At 38.8% G+C, this 25,903-nt stretch overlaps 1 protein-coding gene across 1 annotated transcript in view; it reads left to right on the top strand.

The window, feature by feature from the left end:
- The window catches only part of TRRAP (transformation/transcription domain associated protein), a 76,534-nt gene extending 51,272 nt beyond the window's left edge, over window positions 1–25,262 (top strand). The window contains exons 59-72 of the mRNA XM_036392260.2: window positions 1,217–1,412; window positions 2,076–2,341; window positions 3,046–3,146; window positions 5,294–5,495; window positions 6,595–6,759; window positions 8,700–8,790; window positions 10,236–10,435; window positions 11,201–11,462; window positions 17,970–18,195; window positions 18,564–18,781; window positions 19,509–19,693; window positions 21,845–22,048; window positions 22,959–23,153; window positions 23,975–25,262. Coding sequence (XP_036248153.1) covers window positions 1,217–1,412; window positions 2,076–2,341; window positions 3,046–3,146; window positions 5,294–5,495; window positions 6,595–6,759; window positions 8,700–8,790; window positions 10,236–10,435; window positions 11,201–11,462; window positions 17,970–18,195; window positions 18,564–18,781; window positions 19,509–19,693; window positions 21,845–22,048; window positions 22,959–23,153; window positions 23,975–24,259 — 2,796 coding nt within the window. The 3' untranslated portion in view covers window positions 24,260–25,262. The remainder of the gene's footprint in view (window positions 1–1,216; window positions 1,413–2,075; window positions 2,342–3,045; window positions 3,147–5,293; window positions 5,496–6,594; window positions 6,760–8,699; window positions 8,791–10,235; window positions 10,436–11,200; window positions 11,463–17,969; window positions 18,196–18,563; window positions 18,782–19,508; window positions 19,694–21,844; window positions 22,049–22,958; window positions 23,154–23,974) is intronic.
- The last annotated feature ends 641 nt before the right edge of the window (window positions 25,263–25,903 follow it).

Raw genomic sequence — 25,903 nt, 5'->3', positions numbered from 1 at the left:
GGGCTTGGCAGTGTGGGATTTAGGCAAAACATTCCATTCATTTGACATTTAGGCTTTGTCCCTGTTTAGGTACCCTATAAATATATACCTGACAAAGCTCTTGTTCCTGTGGAGGGAACCTTTCATCTCCAGGGGAGAAATTGTGGAATAGCTTAGTTTTCATAATGGATGATTTCTTGATGGGCCATTGCTCAGAGATCTGACACTGAGTGAGCCCTGCCTGTGGAAGTGCAGAGGACTTTGCTTTGAGTTCTCTTTGATACAGAGGCCTCTGTGATTCTGTTGAAGATCAGTGGTTTCATTCTGTGTGTGTGATTCATAACCAATCTACACCATATATGAAGTGACCTCTATAAAATGATTGCTCCTGTGGGTAGAGCTCACACAGCAACTCATACCTTTGAATTTTTATAATATATATTGATGCATCAGATAAAGTGAATGAATATGGAATTTTTCTCCATATTCAGAAGAAGTTATCAAGTAAATAAGTACAATTTGTGAGCTCACACAATACCATTAGATGGCTTCTCAATGAATGTAATTCCTTCCTGCTAAGATTTCACCTATATTTCAAATTGCCCCCCCTCCCCTACTCAGGAATGGCAGCATCTGCAGCAGGAAAAGATTAATATTGCTAAATAAAATATTTAAGTGCTTTCAGGTATCAATTAAAACAAGCTTTTAAAACAATCTAATATGTATATATCCCTTGTGAAGAAATGATAAATTAGTCAGTGACTGACAGAGGTACAAATGCAGCCTGGAATTTGCACTGCAGTAATTACTTTTTTTTTTAAATATCAGATAGTATGTGATTAAATACCCATGAGAAAATTAAATTTATGTGATGAATGGGTGTGGGATGAAGGTTAAGCTATTGTGAGAGCTGATACGGAGATGATTGTAGGAAAATATTACTTTAATTTATTTTGTTTCAAGAGATTTCACTCTATAAATTTGCACTGCCTTTTTTTTTTCTCACATAGTTATCTCATTTGGTTGATTAACAGTGAATACAACTGTTATCTGCCAAGTGGTAGCTTAGAGAATATACACTGGTTTTATTGTACTACAGGTAATTAAATTCCATTAAAGTTTGTGGGCCTTTTATTCAGGTGGTCGAAGTTTTAACAAACTGTCTAGTTCCTTTAGGGGGTTCGAGACTGCTGCCATCTTCTGTTTGTTCCTTATTTATATTGTTTATGTTTTCTAGGCAGCACAGCAAATAATTGAACTTCAGGAAGCAGCCCAAATAAACGCAGGACTTCAACCAACTAATCTGGGGAGGAACAACAGCTTACATGATATGAAGACTGTTGTCAAGACTTGGAGGAACAGGTTACCTATTGTGTCAGATGATTTATCCCACTGGAGCAGCATTTTCATGTGGAGACAGCATCATTACCAGGGTAAGTCTGCCTGGTCCAGCATGCATTTGTCATACAATTTTCCAGACAACACATATTGTATTTGCAGGGATCCCCATGGCAGGGAGGAATGATGAATCTGACGCCATGTTCTCAGAAGGCAAATTTATTATTTTATGATATGATATGATATGATATGATATTATATTATATTATAGAATACTATACTATACTAAAGAATACAGAAAGGATACTTACAGAATGGTGAAAAGATAATAAAGAAAACTCGTGGCTCTCTCCAGAGTCCTGACACAGCTTGGCCCTGATTGGCCAATGAGTCAAAATAACTCACACTGGAATCCAAAGAAACAATCACCTGTGGGTAAACAATCTCCAAACACATTCCACATGAGCACAACACAGGAGAAGCAAATGAGATAAGAATTGTTTTCCTTTTTCTGAGGCTTTTTCAGCTTCCCAGGAGAAAAATCCTGGGCAAAGGGATTTTTCAGAGAATGTGAATGCCACAAACACATAAGTTCTTGGTGGCTTGATTTTGGTGAATTGTAGCTTTTATTCATTTTTCATTGAAATGTTTGATTATCTGAAGTCATCCCCATCTTAAGTCATGTGTGTTGCTATGTAAGGCGCTGCCCCCTGTGTAACACCATTTCCAATGGCAAACGTTTCACCTTGCCTTCCCAGCCATTGTGACTGCCTATGAGAACAGCTCCCAGCACGACCCCAGCTCCAACAACGCCATGCTGGGCGTCCACGCCTCGGCCTCGGCCATCATCCAGTACGGGAAGATCGCGCGCAAGCAGGGGCTGGTCAACGTGGCCCTGGACATCCTGAGCCGCATCCACACCATCCCCACCGTGCCCATCGTGGACTGCTTCCAGAAGATCCGGCAGCAGGTCAAGTGCTACCTGCAGCTGGCTGGAGTCATGGGCAAAAACGAGTGCATGCAGGTAGGGCAGCTTTGCTCCTGAAGCTGTTGTCGGGTCCTGTAACCCCACGAGCCATCAGATGCATTGATCTAAACAAGCTGCCAGTATCCAGAGCAGGGGCTGGGTTGCCTTGGCCATGTTATACCCTGCAGGCAGTGTTGTTTTGAGTCATGCTGGCAATCCAAAGCAGTTAATGTCCTCTGTGAACTGGGCACTGTGAATATATTAAAAATTAGCTGACCCAGAAGTAAAGTGGGAGAAGGTTTTTTGAAATCTTACAAGATGTATAAATGGAAGGACTTTAAAAATGGCATTATTTGTAATGGGGAAAAACAACACTGTGTCTGACTCGTGAGAGATGGATGTTGTCAAACTGAAGTAAAATTGTATGTGTTGAAAAGGAAAAAGTGTGATTTTAGGCAAAACCCACTAGGTTAGGCATGTGGTTGACCAGCAAATGAACCTTGTAATATAACATAAGTATAACATAAACAAGGTGGGAAGATAACCTGCTAAATGTTGTCTGTAGTATTTGGTTTGCATAGGCCAGTGGAAACTTAAAATTGTCAGTCTGTATTTTTTAAAATGAGAATGAAATATTTGAAAGTCATGCTATTTAAATTTCAAGAGAATATTTTGGCTGTTGTTTTATTGCACTTTCATTTAACAAACTTCCCTTAACTTCCCTTTTAAAAGACTTTTCTCACTAAGGCCTTTTTTAACAGGGTCTTGAAGTTATTGAATCAACCAATCTGAAGTACTTCACCAAGGAGATGACTGCAGAGTTTTATGCTTTAAAGGGAATGTTCTTGGCACAGATTAACAAGTGAGTATGCTGGCTGCAAGAGGTACTAGCACACATCTGAAAAAAAATGCAGTTGAAGTATTCAACAGCGTATTTGAGCAGAAAAGCCATTCCCTATCTTTTTTCCAGCCTAAAATTTCTCACTGCTGTAAGAAAGTAAAAGTATCTGGGAGAGTTCCTTTGCAGTTTGGAGATTTAATGATTGGTCCTATATTGAAGCCTTGTAGGACAGAAGTGGTAATGGTTTTGCTTTGCACTGACAGGCATTTACTATTCTGAGGAAGATCTCTCTTTAATTCAATAAATAAATAGCTCATTAATCAAATTTTGTTTGGTAATGCCAAAAAGACCCCTTCAGATTTCAAGAGCACTTAGTGGGCCTGGGATTTAATGACAATTTTGTTATGTGTTACATATGGGTGGAGTAATTCCTTTACCACTGCATTGTGGCCACTTATAGGATGAAATCCATCAGGTCTCAAGCTGTACACTGCAACCTTACATAGCAATTCAAGTCAGGAAATTATGAATATCTTCTGTGGATACAAGAGAGAATTTTATGTAGGCAGAATGCAATTACTTGGATGGAAAGTACAGTGGGCTTTTTATATGGTCACTGGCTTAATTGTAGTTGAGATGTAAAGAGAAGAAAGTGTACCTCCCCCATATTGTTAAATTTTTAAAAATTCTTGCAGAAAATTGTCTCTGTTCCTTCAGGATTAAATGGATAAAGGTTTCTGTTTAAAAATGTGGTTCTGATGTACTTACAATTTCTTAATCTTACCAAAAACCACACAAGCATTTTTTAGCACTACAGTTGAGGTCAGGAATTTAGGAAGGTTTTAGTCAGGACCAGTGGCAGTGTTGAACTGAAAATGGGACTGCTGATTGATTACCTGTGTGTCAAAGAAACTGAAGTTAAAGGTCACCTTTGCTCCTGCATCCTCCTGTGCTGCTCATTGGCTGGGCAAGGTGATAGAAACCATTTTAAAAAAATCACCTCAGGTGTCAAGAGTGATGGATTGTAGAGTGGGAGAAAGAAAAACGGACAGAGAAGTTCCTTTTTTATAAAGGAGCAGTAGTGATACAAAGTCATCCATCAGGCTGCTGCTGGCCTGGCTCACTTCAAACCTTCATCCAGGGTGCAGGGAGCTTCTGAAAGCAAGGACATTAATGTAGCAAAAAACTAACACATGACAGACAAAGCTGTTTTCCTTTTTAGAGCTATGCCTCAGTAGCTGGTACTTAATTTAGTATGATAATCCTCCGAGCTAATATTGTTATGTTAAAAATATATTACAAGTAATTTAAAAAAATGAGTCAAACAAGCATTAGGTTACTTTGATATTGGTTATTTCAATGCTTATTCTGCAAGGGAGAAGTGAAGCTCTTGCTGTTCATAAAGAGTCTTGAAAAACTTTAAATTTCTTTATTTTGATAATGCTTATGTGAGTTTTTTCATCCTTTATTTTTATGCCTAAGAACTAACATAGATTCAAGGGCTGTATATATATTGGGATCAATCATGCCAAATTTTGGACTTGTGACACTTGGGGAAACATGGAGAAAACCTCAGAAGTAACCAACAAATAATCTTTTGGTTACCCAGAACTGTGTGATTAACCTTCAAATTCCTTCACTTTTCCTGTTGAAAAAAAGAAACTATTGCAGCTGGTGGGATGAGGACCTGACTGTTTCCAGAAAATGTTGGGTGTTAAATTTTTCATGACTTCTCTGGAAAAGGAGTTAAGTAAGATGCCTTCCTCTAAAAGATAACTTAAATAACATGTTCCCAACATTGCTTTACTCCTTTCCTGCCCAGTGGAGCAGCATGTTTAAATGATTTTGCTTCACTCCCCTTGTGTTATTATTTGCTCTTCTTTGTCCCAGTTTCACTGCTTGGGTTTCCACTGCAGTGCCCTGGGAGATTTTTTTATTTTTTTTAAGGGAGTATGTGAGATTTTTAACACTTATGAGACTGTTTTCATGATGAAGCATTTGTGGTGCTGAACTGCAAGGAAAGCAATGACAAAAGTTGTAAGGGACATTATTAAAAGGTATCACTGAGTATTAAGAAACTAATTGCTTGCCCTATCAGAAATCTGACTTACACCAGCAAACAGCTACTAAATCATATAAAACTCATATTCCTACTTGTCACCATGCAGGTCTGAGGAAGCAAACAAGGCTTTTTCTGCAGCTGTGCAAATGCACGATGTGCTGGTGAAGGCGTGGGCCATGTGGGGGGATTACCTGGAGAACATCTTTGTGAAGGAGAGGCAGCTGCACCTGGGGGTGTCTGCCATCACCTGCTACCTGCACGCCTGCCGCCACCAGAACGAGAGCAAATCCAGGAAATACTTAGCAAAGGTGAGGGCTGGGGGGTTAGAACAACACCCAGAGCTTCGCCCCCTTAGGAAGGGCTGGGAGGATGTTCAGTGCTCAAGTTTTTGCAATTAGAGGAAGGGTTACTGAGGGAAGGCCTTAATTTAGATGGAGGGGCTGTGTGTGGCTGCTCATAACTCATTTCGGGGTTTTTTATGTCAGTGGGATGTCTGGATTTTCCTTTAGATGTGGAACCTTTCTGTAGGAGGAAAAGGACAAATCACATTCAGCATTTCTACTACTTAGAAAATTTCCTTACTTGTAAAAAAGCATCCATTGGTCTTTTAAAAGTAACATAATTTGAGGTCTGTTTATCATTACTATGGATAAATAATATTGATGTTTACCTAAGTATTACATTTTATTCTAGAAAAGCATTTTCTGTACAGTTTTACTCTGAAATTCAGCAAAATTTTGGCCAAAAAAGCTATTTGTGTTGTATGTTTCTCAGTTTAGGGATATTTAATCTCTCTCATGAAGAAAATTGAAAAATTGTACCAGACCAGGGAAGACAATCTGTTCTGACCATGAAACAAACACAGAAAATATTGTCTGAGATTAAAAAGGTGGCCTCAACAGCACTCTGAAGTTTATTATTCTCCCTGTCTGGTTGCATAATAGTTAATGATTTTTAGTCAATGTTTAATACATTTAATTTAAATTAAACTAGAGGTGGACAGTTAAAATAATTAAGAACACCCAAAGAAATAATCAACTTCCTGTATCAAGGTTCATTTATCTGAGTTGCGTATTTTAGGTTCTATAAAATTGCTTAAATTTTTATCCACACCCCCAGCCAAAACCCCAAAGAATTTCTGGAATGCAGTCATATTCATTTGCTCTTTTCTGTCTTCATAGTAAGGAGTACACTTACATTTAGTTTTTACATCCTTTAAATATTATTTCTGAAGGAAAAAGAGCATTGGCCAGGTACAGTGATTGTAAGTTCTTGTCTCTGAGGCAGCTTTAACACTTTCAGGGACTCCACAGTCATATTAATAAAATATTTCTGCTTTTGTGCATCGTAATGATTGATGTGTATTAAATTTAAGCACTGAGAGATCCTCTTGAAATTCTCTCCTAGGTTCTTTGGCTGCTGAGTTTTGATGATGATAAGAACACCTTGGCAGATGCAGTGGACAAGTATTGTATTGGTGTCCCACCCATCCAGTGGCTGGCCTGGATCCCACAGCTGCTGACGTGCCTGGTTGGCTCAGAGGGCAAACTCCTCCTCAACCTCATCAGTCAGGTACTGAAGATAATCCCTAATTCCTTTTTGTCAGTAATCTTCATTTGTGAGGTGACACATGAATATTATTTGAACCAAATTACAAAAATGCCAAGCTTTACGAATGGTATTGTTTGCAACTGTTGATGTGTTAAAAAATGGTAATTTCTGCCTTTGAGCAGGATATTTTAAATTTCAAAGTGAGTTTTACTCAGTGAGATTAAATCCAGTGAAATTGTATCCTTATTTGCATAAGGCATTTTAGCTCTCCCTCTGGAATTCTATTTAATGTATTTTTGTGAATGGTATAGAACACATAAAATACATAGTTAAAAATGCTTGTAATGTAGGAGTAAAGATTGGTTAGCTTTAGTAGCTTAAGGGCAAATTCTGTCTGGAAGTGTTTTGGCGTTTGTTCATTCAGGTTGATATAAAACAGTGAAGTTCCATTAATGCACAGCTGGCCATGGGAAGTTCTCATAATACCTGAATTCCAGGCCTGCACTGCTCCACTGTTTCCTGGAAACTGGCACAGGACAACCATTGTGCTGAATTCCTCACAGAACTCCTTTCTTTCCCTCCCCTCTTGGTTTTTGAGATATGAACTTACTGACCAGGCAGGTCTCTTCCAGTTCAGGGTATTCTGTCCTGTGAGATTGAGCTCCTTTTATCCTGTCCCCTGTCTTTGCTCTTTCAGACCTCTAAGAATGTGAGTTTTTGTAGCTAGAGAATGTCCATTTGTGTTGGCATGGCTGTACACAGCTCTGGATATGCACAGTCTGTATGTGCAGAGGTGCTCATGTTCCCTTCCCTCCCTCTTCATAAAATTAAAATGTAACTTTGGAGACCATGCTGCCAAGCAGCTTAAGATGCCAAAGTAGGTAAGGCAAACTTTGATGGGTGTTGCTTGGTATTGTCTGGCAACACCAGTGTGCTCTACTGTCTTCTGGCAGAAAATGCTCATTTCATCACTTAGTAGACACATTGTTTGTTGGCATCTGTATAAAATTTGTAGAAGTGAGTGTTTGCTCAGAAGTCATACACTAGTTGGAGCTTAGACTTGTAAATATCACAGATACTTCTGTTTGTCTTACCTTTAAACTTTAGGTACATAGAAAAAATATGAAATCAAAAGATACCATATTTTCTGTGTTACTGTTTTAAAACTCCACAATTCTCTTCAAGTAGCTTTTTGAGTTACAGCATGTAGCATGTGTGTGTCAGGTGAAGTATCAGATTACTGAAGGCTTCAATCCCATTGCTACATTTCCACCACTTACCATATATCCATTTAGGTGGAGGAGGATCTATGATTTAGTAAAATTGTGGCTGAAGAGGCTTCAAATGATGTCTTAAGATGTGCTCTACTGCAGGTAGTAGACACATGGTTTCCTTCCTTTAATAGATACTGAGATTTACAGATTTAAATGGGATGTTGAATGTCAACATCTCTTTAGGGTTGTTTTTTTTAATGGAAGCCATAAAATCCTGGTTTTATTTTTGGGTGCAGTTGGTATCCCCTTACATTAAGTGCCACAATTAGGTGGAGTAAAGTTACTCTCTAATGGGCTTTCTTATCAAGTATGGTGGGGCTTGCTGGGAATTGTGGCCTAATTTAAAGACCAACTGCTGTCATCATGTCTGTTTTTCTTCCATTATGCACATGAGTAAGATCTTTGAGCTGGCCCAGCTGGAGCTCTGACATTATGCTGCTTTCAGGTTTATTAGGCAATATGATCTGGAAACCCTAATTAGGTAATGTCTTAACAGTGTGTGCAGGGAGCTACCAATTCATCCTCTTCAGGTTCCTGTTACTGAAAGAATCTTTAATTTCCATAAGCTGTTATTTAACACAAAGAGCTGATTATTCCTGAATTGGACTCATTTACAAGAGAATCTGTGTGTGTTGATGTGATCTGTAGTCAGTATTCCTTAACTGAGAAACGTGTATCTCCAAATAGGTGGGAAGAGTCTATCCCCAGGCTGTTTATTTCCCTATCAGGACCCTCTATTTGACCTTGAAGATAGAACAGCGAGAGCGCTACAAGAGTGGTGAGTTTGGTCCTCATGGAATTGTTTGGGCTCTTTGGAACTTAATTGTTTCACTGGACATTACAGAGAAAACAGATTCTCCAGAAAACATAGCAACTTAACAAGGCTAAGGAAGAAAACTCTTGATAAGCTCTGCTTGCATTGATTTGTTTCTGTGGAGTTAAACGTGCAGATGGCTTGAGATGTCTTGAATTTTCTTGATAAAATACTCACCAAGAGGAGTTTCATCTCTTTCATTCTCATATCACCCTAATTTTTGAGAATCACATGTTCTTTACTGGATGTTTTTCTTGTTAAATTTGTGGAGAAGTAGAAAATTCTTGTTTTATAAGTACAGGAGAATGTCACAGGTTTTTAAGATTCTCTAGACTAATTTTCATTGGAAGCATGAACCATGCAACATTTAGGGGCCACACTTAAACTTAAAAAATTGTATCTCCATAATAACTTCTTATGGTGAATTTTCAAGTAAAATGAGCATCTCAATGCTCATAAAAGCAATGTTGGCTTTGAGAAATGCTTGGGAAATGGGAAAAGCATTCAGCAACTTGCACAACAACTGTTTTCCCAAGAACAAATCACATCTGGAATAGTTATGTCAAATGATTCCACAGAATTTAGTTGTTCTTTTGTCCCACATAATTTCCTGGGAATCCTGGGAGAGCTACTTGAAGAACTCTCATTTCAGTTTCTGTGTTCTTTATTACAAAGTACATTGTTTATTTAATTGCCCTTTCCATTTGGGAATTAGTTCTCTAAACTTCTGTATAAAATTGAAAGGGCACTAATTAAATAATGTTTTATTTTTGTTTGGGTACTCTTTTGCAGAAAGAGATGCCCACATACCCTCATAATTTATTCTTTTTCAGCAATATTAAAATATTTCCCTGTAGGTTCTGCTAAAAACCACTGCTGGGTGGGTGGGTTGTGTGAGTTATTGGGGGTCATCTGATAAAGCACAACTGCTTAATCACTGTCTGATGGAGTTGTCATGCTAGAGATGGTTTGTGCTAAAAGATACAGACTATGACAGTTTCTGTTGTTGGCATCAACAATTTATTCTTTAGTTATGTGTGAAAGGTCTCCCCAAAGGAGGAGGGAAAAAATGACCCATAATTCAAATAATTTGAATATGAAACAATGTCTGTTACTTCAAGAGTTTAGGTTGGTGATGTAAAAGCTACACTCCTATGTGTTTTTGAAGTGTGTTTATTTTGCTTAAATGTTGGCAAGTCCGTACCACTAAATAGCATTTGGTGCAGAGTTTTCTCTAAAAAACCCCAATTTTCTTTCTAAAAAAATTCTTTCTGAAACTCAGGAATACATAATTAATATTTAATGTAAATCTCAAACCAAATATTGGAACAATTTATTTTATTTCAAAGAGACACATATCAAGTTCATGACAGGTCATTCTTATTTCCTTTTTAATGTTCACTTTCCAGATTCAGGCCAGCAGCAGCCTAGTTCAGTTGGAAATCAGTCCCACTCTGCCTCAGACCCCGGGCCCATCAGAGCCACTGCCCCAATGTGGAGATGCAGCAGGATCATGCACATGCAGAGGGAATTGCATCCAACCCTTCTGTCCTCTCTGGAAGGCATTGTGGATCAGATGGTCTGGTTCAGAGAGAATTGGCATGAGGAGGTATTTGGCTTCAATGCACCTTGAATGAATGTATGGATTGGGAAAGTCTAAGGGAAAGTTAACTGCAAAATATTTACCCAGAATTAATTTTAAACATCAAAGCATAACTGTTTGTTTTGATTAATAAACTGCTGTTTGTAGAACTGACTGTTCTGATTGGAGTTTCAGGATTTTGGTTATTTCTGGAAGCAGTACAGGGGTTTTGCAGAACTGTTAATGTGATGAATGCCTCTAGGATTTGAGCTGTTGCTCTTACTAACTGGAAATGTATATTTTCACATTAAGTCTCAGAGATACCAATTTCCTTCTTGATCTGGTGGTCTGTGACAGGTGGTGATTATTACCTGAAATTTGCATTGCAACAGAGAGCAGATGGACCTGCCACTCTGCTGTTCCTTGCCTCTCAAAGAGTTGGACTACTGTTCTGTCTGCCTAGCACAGTGTTTATTTCAAGGTTTCCTAGCATCACCTTTTTTTCTTATATCTCAAAATATGAAATCTAAAAGTTACCTGCTGTTGAAAGAGCAATTTGTCCTTTGTGAGGCAACATTTCCCCTGCTCAGTTTGTTGTTTGTTTGCAATGCTAATGAAATTCAGTGCTGTCATTCTGATTGACCCTCTGATGCAGTTCAAGAGTAGAGTTTTAAGCAGATGTTTCTGAAAGCATAATTCTACTATATAAAATGCAGTGGGAATGAATATTTGTTGTCAAATCAGAAGCCTGATGTTCCTGACTATTTTGTTTTTTCTGTTTTTCATTCTTAGGTGCTCAGACAATTGCAGCAGGGCTTGGCAAAGTGCTACTCTGTTGCCTTTGAGAAAAGTGGAGCTGTTTCAGATGCCAAAATCACTCCTCATACACTGAATTTTGTCAAGAAGTTAGTCAGCACCTTTGGAGTAGGTCTTGAGAATGTCTCTAATGTGTCCACCATGTTTTCTAGTGCAGCCTCAGAGTCACTAGCTAGGAGAGCACAGGCAACAGCTCAAGACCCCGTGTTCCAGAAGTTAAAAGGCCAATTTACAACAGGTAAATGTTTGAAACTTTTTTTAAATGTTGCTTTTAATCTCAAGAAAATTTCCCCCCACAGTTCAGCTGTGAGGGCATTCTACTTTTTTATTCCAATATCTTTCCTGAGATAAAATTTAGAAAATGGCACTTTTCTGTCATTCAGCAAACCTGAAATAATTTTGTTCCTGTCTTTTGTGCAGCAATAAATGTAATTCAAGTGGAAAACAGACATCAATCTAGAGAATAAATATATTGTTGTATTTTTATTATTGAAAACTGTGGTTTGATTACATATGTGTTTAAAGATAAATTAGATTACTTCAGTGTAATGTTTTTGCAATTTGAACAGAACTGCTGGCTGTATGTGAGGGACAGTAATGATCTCTGTCTCTCTATGATGCCAGAATTTAATGAAATTTTCACCCCAGAACTCCAAACTGATGATTTTATGTGAAGTCTTTCAAAACAGCCTACTTCTGATGAGTAAGATTACTTTAGTGTTTTGGGTAACTAGATTATAAAAATTCTATTACCCAAATTTACATCATTGGTAAATTGAATCAATAACTTTAATCAGACCTAATAAAAAAAGATACTTAAGGAAAGTAGCTTTTTTCCTTCATTCATTTTCTCTTAACCAGTGGTTACATATTTGAGTATCTGATCTTGATTTGAAATTCTGAGAAAAGCTTGTTGACAAGCTTGATTTGTTTGGTGAAATGTGTTAAGGCCGTGCAGCTCATACATGACAAAGTGACACTGATTGGCATCAGTGCTTTGGGTTGCCAGAATTTTGAGTTTTGAATAAATTCCTTGGCTTTTCTTTAAATGTAACTGAGAGTGTTTGACAAGCAGACTTGAGGTGTTTTTTCAAGCATTTTGCTGATAATATTGTGAAAGGAAGGGAACTGGTGGGAATGCTGTGAAAGGGAGTGAGTTGTAGAAGTGACCCACGTTTCTCGTGCATGCCATGCTTTGCACGATGTCCTTTCTGAGGCACAGCAGTTGCATGACAGCAGATAATGAAAGTCCTGAACCATATGATTAAATTTTTACTGGATGAAGTGTACTAGGAAGGGAAATGGAAGTAGAAACACTTTGTGTGTCTTTAATGGGAGCAAGTAGGGGGGAAAAATCGTTGGATAATGATTAATGGGGTGAAATTTCACCAGTCCAAGTGCTGGATTCTGTACCTGGAACAGAGGAATAATGGCAGGTACAGGTGTAAATGGAGAGAGGAGAGCAGCCCTGGATCAGTGATCTGGGGATGGTTGTTGTAGATCCCTTCCAGCTGAAATGCTCCACATGAAATACAAGTTTGGACTTGATTTTGATTTTTAATAATGGTTCATAGTCTTTCCATTGCAGCAGAGGTATAGCCTTATTTATTGCTGTGTTGTTGATATGCTTGGTTGGATTTGAGTTATTTTTGGTCTGTCACAGTAGCTCCTACTTCCTTTCCTGTGAGCATCAGAGAGCTCTGGGGTTTCTAAGGTGTAAAGGAAAAGTAAATAGAATGCCAGACTACAGTCTCCAATATCTGAAGTAATATTTTAAAACATTGCTAGAGAAACATTTAAGAAAGTTTAATTATGATTCAGTTACAATTTTTAGTTAAGAAGTGGAGAGGATTTCCAGTATTTTTTATGCTGTTTTTATTTTTTGATATCTTTGTGATATATAAATGGCTGTTAAGGTTTTCAGATGTTTTCTCTTAATTAAAGAATTATATGGAACAACATATAAACCAAAGTATGACATAGGCCTGATCGTAAAAATCATGTAAAGTCATCAAATGCAAAGTGTTTCTTAGTAAACTTCAGTTAAGTAACAGTAATTACTTTCTTTTTTTTGAAGATTTTGTGTTTTATTTTTCAATACAATGAAAAATGAATGTCTGCAGGATGCATGTAATTATTTTTCTCATTGCTGGATTAGATTTTATTTTAATCTATTACATTCAGTGTTTAAATTTACAAATTAAACGTGGGAAAACAAAAGAAATTAAACCAATCAGGATAGTTAATAATTTCTGTAATCTAATTTGTTATGCAGAAAATGAAAATGAGTGTTTTATTGATTTTACAATAACAGTAAAATATATGCAAATAACTGAATAGGATTGTAATTACTGTACTGAAAATTGCAAGAGTTTTTTAACATTACAAGAAACCAATTGTAGAATGTGCCTGATCTGTCCTTCTGTCACACCACAATGTCCATGTTTGTTTTTCCTGCTCTCAGTATCAGTTGCATTTGGATGATGGACAAATAATTACAGTGGTTGCCTTTCATTTCAAAAGTGTCCAAGCTAAGGAGCTGTCTTGGAGTAAACTTTTTGTCAATTATTCCCAGATTAATGTTGACAGCTATGGTTTATAGACACTTTCAGCAGGGTTTGGTTGCATAATCATTTCCATCAACAGCAGAGTTGTATTTTGATTCCTGTTTGGAGCCACTGGAGATTCTCACACCATTTCATACATTCTGAATTCTTTGTCTGTAGCAGTCTGGATTGTTTATCTATCCTAATGTTGTATTATAAAAACAAATTTTACTTTGAATTTTTTTTCTAGAACTTCAAATGCATAGTTCTTTGACCATCTGTTCTTTGTTCTTTCCTTTTCTGCTAAACCTTTTGACATCAAAGAAAAGAAAATGCTGAAAAATGCTCCCTTTGAGATCTCTCTCAGCAGTGAAAGCAGCAGAAAAGCTGCCTCAATTGTCCTTTTGTGGACAGATGATAGTTTAGAGTTTGGATCAGCTTCTTTCTGCAGCCATCTCTCCTCTCAAGCTGAATATGAATGGAGAGCTCCAAAATACCCCCTTGAAGGGCATGGTAATTTCCTTGAGACTTTGTCCCCCAGCACAATGAATCCTTCACTGTGCTGGTGGCTCTGTAGTCAGGAGGAAGCTCTTGAAACCCAAGTGTGGCTCTGAACTGTTAGGAGGGGGCAGGGGGAAGAGCTCTGTGCATTTTCAGCCTTTTAAAGGATTTTTTTTCCCCTTTTGCTCAAGAGTGAACATAATGTACTTTGGTAGCTCTTTCTTTGCTTCCATTGTAATTTTTAGGTAACAGGATGTTATCCAGGAATTCCAGATAAAGAGATGGATGATATTTGACCTTGGTGTCCTGTAGTTTTGGTTTTCTGGAGCTGAGTGATAAACCAGAAGTTCTGCTTCACATTTCTGCTTTCCTCTCACTGAGATTTTTCATCTTTATTGGCTTTTTCCAAAAGTTCTTGTGAGATTGGAAAGAAGTTTTGGGAAGTAGAGTAAATAAATGTTTGAATATTATCTTCAAAAGCAAGACAGCACTTCAATTTTGGAGAATGCTTGGATCTTCTTCAGTGTCATGGGCATAAAGAATTGTCCTGTTCTGTGCAGCTAAGCTCACAACTCAGTCCTCAGGGACACTTTACATGTTTAGTGCCTTGGCTTTTCAGCTGGAGACCCTTGGGATGTGAACCTCTAGTGGAATCAGGCTTTTCCTATGGTCAGAATAATCTTAAAAATCTTCAAATGAACTGTTTCTTGCTCTAAAAGCATTAATAGCCTGTTGCCTTTGATCAGAACTATTTTCTTCCAGTGTAGCAGAAGGGTTTTTTTATATAGTTCTGGAGTCTTAGTTTGGAGGTATTCTTTGTTTTCTTAATGCCATGTCAGTGTTGTGTAGGTCAAGGGAACTGGGGAGACACAGGGTTTGATACTCTAATTTTGTTACCTCGAGTATATTTTTTGGTGTTTCTTCCTGAGGAGTGATGGTACAGCCTTCAATCAAAGTGTGTTAAGAGGCATCAGGATTTTTTTAGATCTGTCTCACTGGGGAGAAGATTGTGCCCCATTTCTCCTTTCATTGAGAGTGGCAAGAAACTTCAGCAGCATTGAGAAGAGAGGGGAAGCTGCTTCCACTGCAGTCTGTGCCATGGCCTTCTGTGAAAATCCCTATAAGGATCAGGGGGAAAACTTCCCATCCTTTATAGAAATAGGTGGTGCAAGTAGTGAGGTACTTCAGAGCAGTGTGTGTTAGCTTGAGAAAGGTGTTGTCCAGTACTAAGTATGGAAGAAATGGAATTTTTTTTTTAAACAAAACTACTGTTTATATAGATTAAGATGTCTGCAAAGCAGAGAGACTTTTTCACAAATAGTGTTTGGTCTTGTATTTCCCTTTCTTCCAGCTGAAGTGATTTTTCTTCTCAGATGGCTCTCTGTGACACGAGAGAGACTAATTGAAAGACTAATTGAACTCTCTGTGTTTCCCATCTGCCACTGGGAAACAAAAGAACAACAAAAATCCTAAAACAGGCATTCAGCAAACTAGAGCTGCTCTTGTGGTGAACTGAGTGACTTTTTTTTGTAAGGAAAATAAATTGATGTGTGTTTTTACCTCTTGGCTGATTCACATTAGTACAAAAACTAGTTGCAGTTTGAGGGTACTTTCCTGCACTTCAGAGATTCGGGAGATAAATGATGCAATAATTTTGTCACTTTGATGAAATGATTTACTCCCACTGCTCACTAGAGGGTAGGCTTGGGATTTTAATAAGAGTGTTTTACAGTGATATTGCAGTAGATGCACTGCCCACAGCAGGCAGAAAAAGAAAAGGGAATATTACATCCATAAATATGAAACTGTATTTTTCATTATAAACTTTTTTCTTACAGAAGTGGAAAGGGTTTTGTATGTGCTGGTTTTTTGTTCTCTTTTAGGCTATTAAACTTAGGTCTTTCACTGAAAGATTTTAGCATATCAGTTTATTGTGGATGCACAGTGAAATATGTTGGGTAATATGTTCTCTGATATTTAAGTAACAGAACAGCAAAATGAAAGCAATTCTAAGGTACATTGTTTTCTTTGGCATTAGAATCCTGGCTTAAAGAAAAAAATTTAGGAAGGTATATGTGTAGAATGACAGAAACTCTGCTGGCTAAATGAATATTTTAAGTTGCTTATAGGAGTAAGTATTTTGGACAATCAGAGTTTTGAGTGGTTTAATTGTGGTTGAAAAAACTTATAATGCAGCAATTGCTGTGTGCACATACTTAATTCACTCTTGGCACACTTGCAGGCAGATGCTTGTAGCATATTTATGTGGTCAAGTTTTCTGAGCAGTGCTCATGTTTATTTGGCTTTTGGTATTCTTTTCAATTTAGGAAAATATTGAGTGTATATATAACATATTGAAATGGAGGTTCTGCAAAAAAATTTGAACTAATTTTTAAGACTTAATTTTCTATTGTGTTGAATAATACTGAAGATTCCGTTCTGCTCTAGCTGCAAATCTCAGAAATACTGAATTGTCATTCTCTGTTTTTTTTCAGTTGCTTTTTCACTTGAGACATGTTAACCTTAAAATGGCATCTTCTAGGGAGTGAGGATGAGTTAAAAATTCAAGTCTGTTGGTTAACTTGCATAGTTTGGGATGCCATAACTAATGAGGTTTACAGAGAGTAGTTTGTCTTCTTATCCAAGTGTGTTTAATTTTTCATTGTTGTGGCACTGAAGTGCTGAGCCATCATTTCATGTATGTGGTTTATTCATTTTCCCTCTTTTGGGAAATTCAAAGGCATTTATTTATTTATTATTTGCTTTGTCTGAAACTGTAGTGAGAGCAGTGTTGGGAAGCTGGTGTTGGTGTGGCCCAGAAAATGCTCAGTATTGCAGTGATTTCTGTTACAGAATTACTTGCATAATGTACTGAAGTCCATACTGACCTTGAGAAAGTTCCTTCTTCACCTGCATGTGGATTAAAGGAGATATTCTCACTCTGTGGTACTGTTGACATTGCAGTGGAAAGAGCAGGCTGTTGGCATAATATTGTCATTTTTCTTGGGCTGCTGTGGCTGTTCTTCCTGTAGTGTCTTTCAATTGTTGTCTAAGACAGGAAAGAATAAGAATTTTCTTGCACCTGAGAAGAGAGTAGTAATAATAACAATTTTCTTATTTGTCCTGCAGTTCCTCATGGATTCTGTGTTGTATCCTTAACTGGGGCTGTTTCATTTGTTTTAGGAGTAAAAAGTCTCCGCTGATTTTAAATAAATAAATAAATGACTTGTAATGGTACAGGTAGAAAATTATAGTGCTATAAAGTAAGCCTACTTTTCCTCTTTCACTGAGTGGTCTCATGTAATAATTTGGGGTTTTGCTGCTTTCTTTCTATGCAGTATGTCTGGCTGCAGTATATAGAGAATTCAATACAGTAATAGTATTTAAATTTTTCACTATATGCTTTACAATGTTTGTGTGACTAAAACAGAAAAATCTTAGGAAGTTTGTTATATACTAAATAACAGAATATTTTGAAGCTGTATACAAAAAAGAGGTTGTAGATTCTGACAGGTTTAAGTTATTGTTCTAATAATAATTTGTATAATGCTAGGACTTTGCAAAAAGGTTTTCTGTAGAAAACAGAAATATTCAACAGAGCCTGTCTTTTAAAGGCAGTTCAGCTTAGTGGGGGTGTGTGTGTTTGGTTTGCACTATTGAATTGGGTGATGTGTTTTTGTTTGCCTTTCTTTTTTTAGATTTTGACTTCAGTGTTCCAGGATCAATGAAACTCCACAACCTTATCTCCAAACTAAAGAAATGGATCAAAATTCTGGAGGCCAAAACTAAGCAGCTTCCAAAGTTCTTCCTCATAGAGGAGAAGTGCCGCTTTCTAAGTAACTTCTCAGCTCAAACTGCGGAAGTAGAGATACCTGGAGAATTCCTCATGCCAAAGCCAACACATTACTACATCAAGATAGCAAGGTAACCTAAAAATCCATTTTGGTAGCTGTAATTCAGAAAACAGAGAAGAAAATTAAAGCCTTCTCCATCCATCCATCCATCCATCCATCTGGATCCATCCATCCACTCTGCAAAAGTAGATAGATACTTTATAGTAGATAAATATTTTATGTATGTGTATTAGATATATAGTCAAGCTTTGGTGTAAGACCTTTTTAGTTTATCCTCCTTCAATAATTTTACATTTGATCACTAAACACCTGCGTTGTTCAGAGCATATTTAGTTTCCTTGTACCTTGCTGTAAGTTGAGATCTGTGCTTTTATTGTCACCACTAGAGATGCTGTTGTTCAAAAGAGTTACAAAGCTCTCTCCAAATGCTCCTGGCAGGTTCATGCCCAGGGTGGAGATCGTGCAGAAGCACAACACAGCCGCTCGCAGGCTGTACATCCGCGGGCACAACGGGAAGATCTACCCCTACCTGGTGATGAACGACGCCTGCCTGACCGAGTCGCGCCGCGAGGAGCGCGTCCTGCAGCTGCTCCGCCTCCTCAACCCCTGCCTGGAGAAGAGGAAGGAGACCACCAAGAGGCATTTGTTCTTCACAGGTACTGCAAGGAGAGAGATCTGTATTGTTTTTAAATGTAAGTTGTGCTCAAAGGTTATGATGGCTGGAGGTTTTGGAATATTCATAAGGTAAATTCACATCTGGCTGGGTGATTAGTCTTGTCTGGATCTGTAGCACCCCTCTGGAGGAGTGCAGCTGATTGCGTGGGGTCTGGGGTGATTTTAGAAATGCTTATGTGCATTGCTTATGATATCAAGTGCACCTGTGAATATTTAAGGCAGAGATGCCCACTGGGCCTGTTGGTGTGGAAATGGGCACACATACTTCAACAACATTGAAGTATGGGAAATATAACAGGAAATACAACATTTAGAGACAACTGAAGAGGGACAGACCAAAACCTTTGCTCCCCAAGTTGTGATATACAAATATTGAATTTTTTTTCCGTCTTCCACATAACACAGAAGAAATAATTTTTCTTTTTTCTGCTGAATTTCATCTAAACAAAGTATTACCCTCTTTCCTGAAGGTAAAGAAAAATAGGAAGAATGATGAGTGCTCAATATTTTTTTGAAAATACCATCGATATTTCTGTTAAGATTAAAAAAACCCTACTTTTTTTACCTGAGCTTGTAAATTAGTTATGAGCACAGCATTCAAGTTTTCTGTTGATAGGCTCCAGTTGATTATCAGGGTTGTGTTTCAAGGGCCGGTGTGTCTGATGCACTCAGATTTGCTTTGCTCTCCGTGCCCCGCCCCCTGCGCAGTGCCGCGGGTGGTGGCGGTGTCCCCGCAGATGCGGCTGGTGGAGGACAACCCCTCCTCGCTGTCGCTGGTGGAGATCTACAAACAGCGCTGCGCCAAGAAGGGCATCGAGCACGACAACCCCATCTCCCGCTACTACGACCGGCTGGCCACGGTGCAGGCTCGGGGCACGCAGGCCAGTCACCAGGTACTGCAGCATGGGGTTAGCACAGGGCTGTGCCCTGAGCACTGCACCCTGCCCAGGGCAGTTCCATCCAGGGCTGTGCCCTGAGCACTGCACCCTGCCCAGGGCAATTCCACCCAGGGCTGTGCCCTGAGCACTGCACCCTGCCCAGGGCAGTTCCATCCAGGGCTGTGCCCTGAGCACTGCACCCTGCCCTGCCCAGGGCAGTTCCATCCAGGGCTGTGCCCTGAGCACTGCACCCTGCCCAGGGCAGTTCCATCCAGGGCTGTGCCCTGAGCACTGCACCCTGCCCAGGGCAGTTCCATCCAAGGCTGTGCCCTGAGCACTGCACCCTGCCCAGGGCAGTTCCATCCAGGGCTCTGCCCTGAGCACTGCACCCTGCCCAGGGCAATTCCACCCAGGGCTGTGCCCTGAGCACTGCACCCTGCCCAGGGCAGTTCCATCCAGGGCTGTGCCCTGAGCACTGCACCCTGCCCAGGGCAGTTCCATCCAGGGCTGTGCCCTGAGCACTGCACCCTGCCCAGGGCAGTTCCACCCAGGGCTGTCCCCTGAGCACTGCATCCTGCCCTGCCCAGGGCAGTTCCATCCAGGGCTGTGCCCTGAGCCCTGCCCTGCCCTGGGCAATTCCACCCAGGGCTGTGCCCTGAGCACTGCACCCTGCCCTGCCCTGGGCAGTTCCATCCAGGGCTGTGCCCTGAGCACTGCACCCTGCCCTGCCCTGGGCAATTCCACCCAGGGCTGTGCCCTGAGCACTGCACCCTGCCCGGGGCAATTCCACCCAGGGCTGTGCCCTGAGCACTGCGCCCTGCCCTGGGCAATTCCATCCCTGGGCAACTTCATCCACAGCTTTCCCCAGCACCCTGCCCTGCCCAATTTCATCCAAGGCTGTCCCCAGCACCCTGCCCTACCCAATTTCATCCAAGTCTTTCCCCCAGTACCCTCCCCTGCCCAATTTCATCCAGGGATTTCCCCAGCACTCTGCCCTGCCAAATTTCATCCAGGGCTTTTCCCAGCACTCTGCTGTACCTTGGCAAATTTTCCCCAGCACTTCTTCAGAATTTAGGAAGTTCATTATGTACTAAATAACAGAATATTTGAGGTTTAGGAAAGAGGTAGCAGATTTAAGTTATCGTTATATATAAAGCTAGGACTTTGCTAAAAGGTTTTCAACAGAAAATAGAACTATTCAGCAGAGCCTGTGTTAAAGGCAGTTCAGCTTAGCAGGGATGTGTGTGGTTGGTAAATGTCATAGATATCAGACAGATATACAGTGCATGGTGGTGGTTGTATTTTTTGCATATATTTTGATTTTGCATTATGAGAACTCTATATCTCTTCAGAGTTTTAGGTGATCTTGGAATGGTTTTATTTAAAAAAGCTGTATTCGTATTACTGGAAATTGTTTTGGGTAAATGGAACTGAAAACAGGCAGGGTGCTGATTGATTTTTTTTTTCCTCTCGTGTATAGTGCTTTAAAAATAATTAATTGACAGCATGGGAAGCAGCATTTCTAATGTACATAAGCAGCTACAGCATGATATGTGAGGCAGGCTTCCCATGTTCTTCTAATATTTCTCTTAAAATTGCCAGTGGATCCATTCATCTAAGCCAAACAGAAGCAGTTGGGCAATCTCACCTAATAAATGAAGTACTCAGAAAGAACAAAGCTCTTTCTCTTTCTGTAAACTCCACCAAACAACCAGTTGTGATATATTAGCTGGTTTTATGTTGTTTTTTTTTTTAGTTAGGATTAGTGCAAATTCATAGATAAAATGCCAGTCCCATTCCAAATGCAGCTATTAGAAAATACACAGTGAATATGTATTACAGACATAGTTTAAACAATTCTCAGACTTTCTTTGTTACAAAATAAAAATGGGAGTGCTATGTAACATTTGTTTCTATTTTCAGAATTCTTACATTTGAAACTTTAACAGCCCTTTAATTGAAGTCAACATGACTATCATGCTTCCTAGTGTAACAGAACAGATCCTTCTTTTTCTAATTAGGCCTAGAATATGCTATAGTAATTGAATATTTTAGTAGATTTTTTTTTTTGCTTTTCCTAAAACGAGATACAGCAATTAAGAGCAGATTGGTAGTTGCTTTAGAGCGTTAAAAATGCCTTTTCCAAGTAACCCTTTTGCTGTGCAGGTTCTCAGAGACATCCTGAAGGAGGTGCAGAGTAACATGGTGCCTCGCAGCATGCTCAAGGAGTGGGCCCTGCACACCTTCCCCAACGCCACGGATTACTGGACCTTCAGGAAGATGTTCACCATCCAGTTAGCCCTCATTGGCTTTGCAGAATTCATCTTCCACTTGAACAGGCTCAACCCTGAGATGCTGCAGATTGCCCAGGTGTGCTTCAGTTTGCTCATTCTCTAGGCCTGGATCAGATGGGTATTTGCACTGTGCTTTTGAAATGAGCTGAAGTTCAACACAGATAACTAACAGTGCATTTCAGTTGGCTTTTTATTTCTGTGTGATAGCACATCCCTTAGGGAGCACTTTAACCTGCAGTCCCCATGGACATCAACTCTGCCCTTTGTGGTGAGAGTTTAGAACTTTGTGAAATTGTTCTTAGATATTTGAACTCTTCATGTAAATGACTGATAAGTCTCTCTTTTTAGTCTTCTTTCAAATATATTGCTTTCAAAATACCTTTGTATTAAATCAATTAGCTGTAAGAAAAATAAAGTACAGAGCTTCATTTTCTTAAAGGGCTACATCCCTTTTCAAATACCATTCTATTTTGACCGTAACCATCAAGCTACAACTCCTATTAATCATGATTTTTCTGTTTTAACCCAATATTTAAAATGATGTTTGCCACCTAAAAAAGAACAAAGGTGGTATTTATTAAATATTATTAAATTATTTATTAAATTATTGATCCCTCTATTAAGTGTTCAGCTTAATTTTCAGTTGTTTACCCACAGTGAACCTTGGACATTGAATATTGTCCCAGATGTGTCTATTGGCAGTGACTCCGTACAGATCAGGATCCAGAGGAATCTACTCCTTAAGTTTGGTATTACATGTATTTAGTAAGGGATTTGGACCCAACATGTTGAGAGAAATACTTACCTTTGTGCATGCCATTATTTATAACTTTATCGCTCAAAAGTTATTTGGCTAAACAAATAAAACGCTTTTGAAGTACTGTTGAAACTCAGCATTAACAGACACAAAAACCCAACTACCTTTGGTTCCATGAAGGAAAATCAGTTCCTTTAATTGCTTTTGTGCATGTTTGTGTTACTCCCAGGACACTGGCAAGCTCAACGTGGCGTACTTTCGCTTTGACATCAACGATGCCACGGGAGATCTGGACGCCAACCGCCCGGTGCCCTTCCGCCTCACCCCCAACATCTCGGAGTTCCTCACCACCATTGGGGTGTCAGGGCCCCTCACTGCATCCATGATTGCAGTAGCTCGCTGCTTTGCACAGCCAAACTTCAAGGTTTGTATTTGACAATTTATAAACAAAACAGCGCTTTTTTGGTGAAGGTAGGAACTGAATGATGGTGCGGTTTTGTTTTAAAATTTTACCCTGAGGTCATCACAAAGGCCAGCTAAAATGTTGGAAATGTTTGGAAATGTTTTATGTTATGTGTAAACATTTAATTTGACTCAGATTCAGCATAAAAGTTGGCTTTTGAAGCTTGAGACTTCTGGAGTTGGTAGATTAATACCAGTAACTCAACTCAGTGATGAGAAAAAATAGGAAAGTATTTGTTGCAGGAATTTCTTTTTCATCCAAGGATAGAACTGGCCAATATAACATATATGTGTATATATATTAGATACATATGTATGGATGTTGTAGTCAGTTTTCTTTCCTTGTGTACCAGAAAATAATATTCCCTGAGAGTGTAATGACTGCAAAAAAAAACCCTCCAGCTTTTCAAAGTGTTCCAAATCTTTGCCCAAGACTTCTGTGTGTGTGTGTGTTGTAGAAGCTATGAATTTAGTGGAGTAATTTAAAAATAGGATGTACACAACTGTATCTGTGTATCAATATCTCAATATATGTTATTAATTTCTGTAGGAGTCATTGTGTTGTGTTTTTGTAATGGAAACTTTTTTATGAAAAGGAATACCTGGAGAGGAAATAATAAAATGTCTGGAAGCCAGACTCGTCTTGAAAAGTATGAAATTGCAATGTGGCACCAAAAGTGTCAAAATGCTGTTGACTAAAATCTAGTTACAATTCTGTAATCTCATAGAACCTGAGCATTCTGTGGATTAAGTGCAATAATCTGATTTTTCTTCTTCATATAGGTTGATGGCATCCTAAAAACTGTGCTGAGGGATGAGATCATTGCGTGGCACAAAAAAACCCAAGAGGACACCTCGTCTCCACTGTCAGCAGCTGGGCAGCCCGAGAACATGGACAGCCAGCAGCTGGTTTCTCTGGTGCAGAAAGCTGTCACTGCCATCATGACTCGCCTCCACAACCTGGCCCAGTTTGAGGGAGGGGAAAGCAAAGTCAACACCCTGGTGGCAGCTGCAAACAGCCTGGACAACCTCTGCAGGATGGACCCTGCCTGGCACCCCTGGCTGTGACTCGAAGCTTTCAATAGTTTGAGGGGGGACTTTGTTGTTTTTGTTGGTTTTGGTTTTTTTTGTTGTTTTTATTTCCTCCTGTTGCTTGTGGTGTGAGCCATATTTTGTGTTAAGAAAATGTGAAAAAAGCTTTCCAGACAACAGCTTACCTGTCACACTGCGTTTTGTCGGTTTTCATTCTAGCTGTGTTTACAGTAGTATGGTGTTTTTTACTGGTTTTAATTTCATGAGGAGACATTTCCTCCTGTTCATGCAGTTGATATGCAACAGCAGCTTTTGCAAATAGATTAAAATGAAGAGAGAAAAATAATATACAGAAAAATCTAATTTTATGATGAAGACTATGAAATTAGCATTGTTAGATTTAGGCTCTGCCATTCCTAATAACTTGCAGTATATGAATTTTTTATACAATAGTAATTACTAAAAAAAAAAAAGAAAAATACAGTAATCCCAGTTACTGAGTTTTCCTCTGTGAAATTTTACTTAATCACTCTCTTCATAATGCCGAATTGAAGGCACAGGTAAATGCTCTTAACTTTTAAGTTTGCTTCAAATTTACATGAGCAATTGCTTTGTACAGACAATTTTATACCAAATGTTATAGAGGTGAGATTTTGTTAGGCACTGAGAAAATGATGATCAAATTGTGCTGACTTTCCCTGGAGCACAAGCTATGTACAGTAAAAGTGTAAACCATTTAGAGTATTTGGTTTAGTTGTGGACAGTGTTTGGGGGGAAGTTTATAAAAGGATGGAAAAAGTCATCCTTTGATATCTGTATTTGTCTGTAATAGAGAAAAAATGAAATCTTACAAGTTCTCTTTCCTGTTTAGAATTACAGTAGCTTCTTTAGAATGAACCTGTTCCTTTGTAATTTAAGAAGAGCAGTTTAATGTTTTACTTGTCTTTCTGTTGTGTTAGCATTTTTATAAAACTTCAGTGTTGAGAATGTTAAATTTGTACAGAGTGATTTTTTTCCAAATAAATATTTTATAAAACTCTCTGTGGTATTAATTTCATTTATAATATTTTAATATCCTATGAGTATGATTTTGCTTCATTGTATGATGGATGAAACAAGCATGGCCCTTCATTCCCATGCTTGGTGCTCCTTTTGTATCAAAGAGAATTTTGCTCAATGGCACTATGTACAAGGGGAAGCTCAAATAAATGGGTGCCAAGGACTATATAAGGATTTGAAAAACAAACTTCCCTTTTTTTTTTTTTTTGCAAAGAATTACTTCCTTATCAAAATCATGTTGGCAAGAATAATCTGCTTATAAAACGTAGCACTTCCTGCATGTGTCACAACACACTCTGTCTGCAGTCATTCACAACTGAGCTCAATGCTTTCATGACTTGAAGGGAATTGTTGTCTTCCCTTTATTGAAGATTGTAATATTTGCAGCTGTGAAATACAGCACATACTGCACAGAGGAGATGCAGGATCATTTCTAATTTGCGCATCTTGGCTATGTCTGAGAGATGACAGCATTCCCTGACAGGAAGTCATCAGATAATTCAGCCACTTTTCTTTCCATGATAGAAATCTTAATGGGAAAATGTGAATGTGATTTAAGAGACAAACTTTGTTATCTTTAGATTTGTGACATCTCTCTTGTTCTTGGCATGACCTCAGATA

Source organism: Molothrus ater, chromosome 16 (genome assembly GCF_012460135.2).
Source record: "Molothrus ater isolate BHLD 08-10-18 breed brown headed cowbird chromosome 16, BPBGC_Mater_1.1, whole genome shotgun sequence".
Taxonomy (NCBI): domain Eukaryota; kingdom Metazoa; phylum Chordata; class Aves; order Passeriformes; family Icteridae; genus Molothrus; species Molothrus ater.
This window is presented reverse-complemented; position numbering and strand designations above follow the sequence as displayed.